We start from the raw sequence: 8305 nt of genomic DNA on the forward strand, positions 1-8305 counted from the left end.
AAAAGAAATGGGAAGGATCCAGCTGGGACCTGAAAAGATTGGGTAATGATGGGCAAAGTCCAACGGTGATTAGTTTTATAAAACATAGTGAATGGGAATGATTGTACAAACACAATATGAATAAAGAGTAGTGTGAAAGACAATGTATATGAACTTTGTGAGCAAACAAATACAAATTTTTTAAAACCCTTCTCTTTCAAAGATTAAAAAAAAAAGACTGGAATTTTACTTTATAACTTTTGGGGAAAGATGTCTTAACTTTATATTGTAAAATGTTCATTAAAGTGGTTCTTTTTAATCCTCCAGAGTAAGCAATGGAGGAAACTGGTGACTGAGTGATAAGGAATTATGCTGTCAAATCCAAAGTTGGGATTGGCAAACGTTTCTTGTAAAATGTCATACAGTAAATATTTTAGATGTTTCAGGTCAAGAGGCAAAATCAAGCATATTGTAAAACACAATTTAAGAAATTTACTAAAACTTTCTTGAAAAAAAAACTAAAATCCAATAGCTGTTCTGAGGGAAACAGCTGGGAAAGACCTGTGGGATTTACTGCCTCTGGAAAGCTGCTGGAGAGTCAACAGCAATGAGTGAATCAGTGACTGAGAAGAATGGGATTCTTTTCCTTAGGATAACTTTCACTTATCACAGTTCAGAGCCAATATTTCTTGTCAGTGAATCAATTGTCAGTGTTCATGTTCAGAACCATGCTTAGACAGCCCCATGAAAATGGACAACAAAGGTTGTATTTGGCCCCCAGATTACTGAAATTAACTCCTAATCAAAAGTGCAAGGATTTTTTTTTCTGGACTGAGAAGGTTCAAAATCTAAAAAGCAAACAACTTGGCTTCAAAATTATAAAGCAAGTATCTTTGTTGTGAATAAAGTATTATCTCTAAAGATTGTACCTCACTCCGGACAACTTTGTTTCTCTTTGAGAACTGACAGGGCTTGAGATCTGTATGGAAGAGACCTGATGAGATCCCTATTAACAGGGTGTCAAGGTCAGAGAAAGGAGAGCAGACTAAAAAGGGTGGACCTTGAAAGCAATTGCAATCAACACCCAGGGGAGAGGGGAGAGTGGAAGAGAGAAAGAAAAAGGGGGGAGGGAAAGAGGGGGAGAGGGAAGGAGAGAGGGAGACAGAGAGACAGAGATGTATGGGTTATTTTACCCAACACTACAATCCTCTACAGTTACAGAGTCTCCTTGTTACAAATGATTGCTTGGCTTTCAACCTAATGGTTAGAAGTTCAAGTCTATCCAAAAGTAACTTGGAAGAAAAGTCTGGGGATCTACTTTTGGAAAGTCAGCTATTGAAAACCCTATGGAACACAACTCTATTCTGATACTCATAAGGTCATTGTGAGTCAGAATTCATTCAGTTACAGCTGGTTCATGGCTCATTCTCTTGTGCACAAACCTTCAGTTAGCTTCCATTAAGCTGTCACATCCTTGTTTGGACTGTAGGATCCTGTAGCAAAGAGAAACAGAGAACGAAGCATTTGCCCCAAGAAAGCCACATTTGACTTTGCAAGACAGGGTGAGGAACTGGCTGGGTGCCAGGTAAAGCCAAAGACAGATTTGAGAGCAGTGTTAGCATTTCCTATGGATATTCAGAGGGCTGAGGAGTGACAAGACAGAATTGAGGCTTCCAAAGAGCAATGATGTCAGTCTAGAGATTAAGTTGCACCTGATTCCAGCTATGGTCATCGCAGTTACTTGTGACCAAGAACTGAACAATGACTAAGATGACAGAAAAATTATTGATGTCTTCGAGCTGTGGTGCTGGAGAAGAGTACTGAACATACCATGGACTGCCAGGAGAACTAACAGGCCTGTCTTGGAGAGAGTAAAACTAAGTTTCTCCCTGTAGGCAAGGAGTTTGAATCTTTGTCTCACAAACTTTGAGCATGTGACTAAGAGGGACCAGTCTTTGAAGAACATCATGCTTGGAAGGGCTCACATATTTTACCAGCATTTCCACCACATAAAGTAAAGGTATATTGCAGAAGAGGAAGATCTCAGATGAGATGGATTGACACAGTAACTGAGATAATGGGGTTAGGTGTGTCAGAGTCAATGAGATTGGCTCAGGATAGGGCAAGCTTCAGAGGTATTGTACATAGCATCAATATGAGTCATGGCATATAACAACAACAACTAGACCCTCTAGGGGACAACCAGGACTTGTTATACAGACATGAAAGAGTATAAAAAGAAGAACAATCACTGCATCACAGTTTGAAATAACAATGAGCTGGAAACATCCCAAGCATAAATTAAAAGTGCATTTGTGAAGGAGGATGGGTAAAGGAAATGAGAATGATCTGGTGGGAATCTGGAAAGACAGGGCAATGGTGGGCATAATTCAATGTTAATTAATTTTATAAAATATGGGAATGATTGTATGAAACACAATACGAATAAAAGTGTCAAACACAATGCATGCAAACTTTTTTTAGCAAACCCATATAAAATAAAAATTGCTTTTTTAGAAGTAAAAGTGTTAAATAAATTTTGTAACAAGCATACAATAGAATATCAATTCTTTTTAAAACAGTGAAAAAATGTGGACATTTTCTATGTCAAGAGATGTACGAAGTGGAAATATGAGCAGACAGAACAGTGTGCAGGGTATACCACATTCTGTGTAAAAGAGAAGATATGGGATTACTTTTGTTCCTTATTTCTTACTATTTTAGTTAAACTCTTGGAAAGTGAAATAAAAGCAATGTGGATACCTAAGAGATAGAAGAGCTGCAATGAAGGTTTTCCCTTATTTTTGTGAAGTCATCATATTCAATATTGTCTAGTCAAAGCATTTGATTAAATGTGAGTTCTGGTCTTAATTTTTCCCTTTTTTAAGTAGGCCAACTGTCAAAATCATTATTGTCGAGTTGGAAACTATTCCTAGCTGACTCCTCAGTGGATTTTCAGAGGCTGTAAATCACGCAGAGTTGCAGGTGGATTCAAACTTCCAGAGGGGTGTGGCCTGCTAGGTAACAGTGCAGCTCTCTACAGAGTACACCATCCTGGTGGTGCAGTGCATTACATGTCAGGCTACTCGCTGAAAGGTCAGCTGTTTGCCCCCTCCAGATCCTCCAGGGGAAGAACATACTCAGTCTCCTTCCATGAAGATAGAAAGGCTCAGAAACCCAATGAAGAGTTACTATGAGTGAGAATCAACTCAACAGCAGTTGGTAACTCACGGACATCATGGTTGATCGAGGATCAGGAGAGAGGGAGGAAAGAAAAGGTGCCCCTTCAGTGAGAAGGACTGACACAGTGGCCACAATGAGCCCAAATTGTGAGGATGGTGCAAATCAGACAGTATTTCATTCAATTGCCCATGGAAATCACTATGAGCTGAATAAACTGGACAGCACCTAACAACAACAACAAAGGCTGGCAAGCTGAACCTGGCTCATATATATTACAGGCATTTTCACCACGGAAATTCAACAAGTTTACATTGGATGAAATATTAAGTACTGTCCCATGCACAATCTTTAAGTTTCAAAGAGAAAAGACATTTTTATGACAGAGACCTCCACTCCTTGATCCAGTGATGAATCTAACCTCACCAATAATGAGACAAACTAACTCAGTGGGTCCTGAGATTATGTATTGGCAGAGACCTTTGCCAAAATGTATAACCTCCAACCTGAGCCAACAATTGTTGTTAAGTACCCATTTGTTGCACATTTTCTCCTCCCTCCCCTCCCCGCCTCCAGCCCTCCCAGTAATGCACACTTGTTCCAGATTGTTCTCATCAATATACTGCATTATCACACATTCCTTGCAACCAGTTCTTCCCCTCATCTATTCTAATAGTGTTTTTTATCTATCTACTCTTTCCGCATTCCCTCACCAACCCTCCCAGGTCTCTATTTTATAACAGCAGTGTTATACAGTATTTGTCCTTTTGTGACAGATACTTTATTTAGCATAATGTTCTCAAGACTCACCTATGTTGTGTAATGTTTTACTCTTTCACTGTTTTTTCAATGCTGCATAATACTCCATTATGTGGATGTGCCATAGTTTTTCTATCCATTTGTTTACTGATGGGCACTTGGGTTGCTTCTATCTCTTTGCTATTATAAATAATGCAGCAGTAAACATGGATGTGCATATATCTGTTTGAGTTGCAACTCTGATTTCTTTGGGGTATATTCCCAGTAATGGAATTTCTGGGTCAAATTGGTGTTCCCATTTCCAACTTTTTGAGAAAGTGTCAGACTGTCTTCCATAGTTGTTATACCATTTTACATTTCCACACGCAATGAATAAGAGTTCCAATCTATCCATAATCTCATCAGCATTTGTTGTTTGCTGTCCTGTTGAACTTTGCTCTTGTTCTTGGGGCCACTGAGCTACTTTTGACTACGAGAAACGTTATAGAATGGAGAAGTGCTGTCTCCATAGCATTTCCTAACTTGTAAATCTTTACGGGATTGACAGGCATTTTCTCCCATTGAATCACTGGCTAGGATCAAACTTCTAACCTTTGAATTAGCAGTCAAATGCTTAACCACTATGCCACCAGCACTCCCTGAGGAAACAATTAGGAAATTACAAATTGTGGGTATTCTTCAGGAAAACTAGCCTGGGTCCTTCAAAAATACCAGTGTTATGAAAGTTTCTTTAAAAGTGTAAGGAAGGCTGGGTCAGATTTTTTAAAAAACTAAAGAGATATGGCAGTCAGTGCAGGATGTGACCCATGAAAGAAACTCCAAAAGAAATTTTTAGGAAAGCTGGCAAAATTCAGATTGAATTGTATATGATATTATTATGCACTGTTCAGTTACCCATGATTGAAAAAGATACTGTTTCATTCTTCTTAGGAGATAAAGATTGAAATATTTAAAGATGAAGAATAATTATAACTCAATCATACTTTTAAATTATTGGCAAAAGGTACATAATAAAGTAATAAAGCAAACATTGCAAAATATTAAAAGTTAATACCTGAAGGAAAGGCATTAGGCATGCCCAGAGGGTTGTACAATGGTTAAGTATTGTACTTTTCATCAAAAAATTGGTAGGTCAAACACACCCAGAGGAACTTCAGAAGTAAGGCTTGGCAGCCTGCTTTCTTAAGGTCATGGCCTTGAAAACCCTATGAAGTTCTACTCTGCACATGCAAGTTTTCATGAGTCAGAAATGACTTAACAACTAACAATTAAATGGGTATGAATTATACTTTCAATTTTTCTTATATTTTAAAGAGCTCTAGTGGTTTTGATGCCTTTGAGCTGTGGTGATGAAGAAGAGTACTGAATATACCATGGACTGCTAGCAGAATAAACAGGTTCATCCTAGAGAGGGTGAGACCAGACTGCTCCTTGGAGGCAAGGATTCTGAAGCTTCGTCTGACATACTTTGGACATGTTGCAAGGAGGGGCCAGTCCTTGAAGAGGGACATCATGCTTGGGAAGGTGGAGGGACAGCACAAGAGAGGAAGATTATCAATTGAGATTGACTCAGTGACTGGGGTAGGTGTGTCAGAGACAAGATTGGCACAGGATAGAGAAGGGTTTAGGGCTGTTGTATGTAGGGTCGCTACGGGTCACAGGTGACTCAATGGCACATAACAACTAGAGTCATTGCCTATATCGAGTTGCACTACTAATCCAAGGACCACACCTCTCTGGTTATTCGAATCTACCAGCAGCTCCATGGCAGAAAGACCAGCAATCTCCTCCTGTGCAAACCCAGAGGAGGGTCAGTTATGACTTGTTCTGACTCAATGATGTATTGGAGAGAATTACAATTAATAATAAAAAAAAGACATTCTGCGGGTTTGCTAAGGAATCTTTTGTTGGCTGAAAATAGTAATGACAGTAACAAAATATGTGCTAGTAGGTGCAGAGGTCACATAAAATACTATCATGACATCAGCAGGAAGGTCCATGTTTTATAGCATTCAGAGGAGAGAGTTCCTGTCTGTAAAGGATACAATCTAAAAGCCAATTCTCCCCATCACTGCTAGTGCAGAACACTAGATAAAGAATTTAGTGTTTCAGTCCAAGGCCTTCATCATGTACCAATCAGGGCACGCTATGCTGTATTTGTCCTAACAAAACAATTTTCTGGTCCAAAAGCTTTCATTGACTTGCATGTATTTTTCTGGGGCAACAAGAGCTTCCTTAACTTTTTAGTGATTTGAGTAGAAAAAAAATAATCAACCTGCTTGGTATCAGGGGTGGAGAAGGCCAAGGATGTAAGTATGGCAGGATTAAAAAGAGCAGAATTTCGTACCAAGAGCCAGGAAAGTGATACCTTCTTAATAAAACTTTTCCCTGGGAACACCTTTGTCCTAAAAAGGGTAGATAAGATCAGGCCACTCTGGTTACAGCTGAAATGATACTTTCTCCTTTACACAACACTAGCTTCAGTGATAATTTGCTGCTATGATGGAGAGCTCAAAGTCCTTTTTAGAGCAGAAAACTTTCATTATTAATGGTATAGGGAGCTCTGGTGGCCTAATGGGTAAGAAATTGCACTGCCAACTCAAAGGCACACAGTTCAAATCCACCAGCTGTTCCACAAGAGAGAGAGAGGTGTTCTCTTCCCATGTAATTTACTACCCCCGAAAACTCACTGGAGGGTCAGCTATGAGTTAGTACCAAATCAACAGCACAAACCACCAACAGCAACACTAACAGAATGCTATTGCTGCCAAAGTTTTGTTGTTTCTTCTGGTGGCATCATTTTGAGAAGGGAAGCAACATCGATCATTCTCTTACCCACTGCTGCCGCCGTCTTTGATGTAGGAAGGCTAGTGCAATCCCCAATCCCAAACACGTTAGGATAGCGCTTGTGCTGCAGAGTTTCTTTATCCACATCCACCCAGCCAGCAGCATCGGCCACAGGACTCGTCTTGATGACATCTGGTGGGCCCATGGGGGGTGTGACATGGAGCATTTCATACTACACAAAAATAGCACAGTCAGATTTGTGAAGTTTAGGTATTTCTCCAGCCCCACATGTTCAGCCTCATTTTCTTAGTCTATATTACGTATTATGACTGCATAGATTGCAAGGAGCATTACAGAGATCAGTGTTTATGCTAATCTGTGCTTTCTCCATGACCTTACACACGCTTAGAAAGTCTGATGATTAAGTAACAATTCTCTTGGCTGGCATGAGCTCCTCATTCAGAGTTCAAAAGACTCCTTTGGAGGCGGTGGGGTGCAGGGGAGCAGATTCATCATAGGGTTGTACAATTTAATGGGTGCATGAGAGAAATTGGAAGAATCTGATCTGAAAAAACAATGTTTTAATTTTATGAATAAACTAGTATATTAATAATAAAAGACTTTCAGCAGCAGACAGTGGGGTTCCAAGACACCAGAGTAGACCTCACTAACATTCTTAAAGAATCTATTGATGTTTCTATGATGACTAAAATTAAAATTAAAATATAGTATATTGTGGCTGTTCTCTGTCTAACCCTCAGATGTTGACTTATAAAGCCTAGTACATTAGGGATGGAGGGAAGATTATCAGGGTTTCTTAAAACCTGTAGAAGCCACATTAGGAGCTGGTAAGAAAGACTATTCCTAAATAGGGGTGATCCAGATAACACATAAAGGAAACAGTCAAACACCAATCTAAAATGAAATAGGATATTTAAGAATATTAATACTTTGGGGGAGAAAGAAACCTGGTGAATTTTAAAACAAACTTTTATTAAGTTAATAAGTTTTAGGCCTCTGATAATATTTTTTATTGATTCTTTCCTATTCAAGGTCCTGGCCAACTGACTGAAAGAGATCTATATTTGTTCCCATCCCAAAGAAGGGTGAACCAACAGAGTGTGGAAACTATAGAATATCATTAAATTCACATGCAAGCAAGATTCTACTGAAGATTATCCAAAAATGACTGAAACAACACATCAGCAGAGAACTGCCAGAAGTCCAGGCTGGGTTTAGAAGGGGTCGTGGTACTAGGCATATTGTAGCTAATGTTAGATGGATCTAGCTGAAAGCAGGGAATACCAGAGGAATGTCTATCTGTGTTCCATTACTATGCAAAGGCATTTGACTCTGTGGATCATAACAAACTGTGGCTGACTCTGAGAAGAATGGGAATACCAGAACACTTGATCATGGTAATGAGAAACCTATACTTGGACCAAGAAGCAGTCATCAGAACAGAGCAAGGGAACATTGCATGGTTCAAAATTGGGAAGGTCATATGCCAGGGATGTGTCCTGTCTCCATACCTTTTCAACCTGTATGCAGAACAGATTATCCAGGAGGCTGGGCTCTATGAGGAGAAATGTGGGGTCAA

General features: G+C 39.4%; 1 protein-coding gene across 1 annotated transcript in view; it reads right to left on the reverse strand.

The window, feature by feature from the left end:
* Window positions 1–8305, reverse strand: part of SQRDL (sulfide quinone reductase-like (yeast)) — a 47983-nt gene that overhangs the window by 9728 nt on the left and 29950 nt on the right. The window contains exon 6 of the mRNA XM_006882937.1: window positions 6754–6937. Coding sequence (XP_006882999.1) covers window positions 6754–6937 — 184 coding nt within the window. The remainder of the gene's footprint in view (window positions 1–6753; window positions 6938–8305) is intronic.

This window comes from Elephantulus edwardii, unplaced genomic scaffold (assembly GCF_000299155.1).
Source record: "Elephantulus edwardii isolate Elephantulus edwardi_28Jun2011 unplaced genomic scaffold, EleEdw1.0 scaffold00026, whole genome shotgun sequence".
In the NCBI taxonomy this organism is placed as follows: domain Eukaryota; kingdom Metazoa; phylum Chordata; class Mammalia; order Macroscelidea; family Macroscelididae; genus Elephantulus; species Elephantulus edwardii.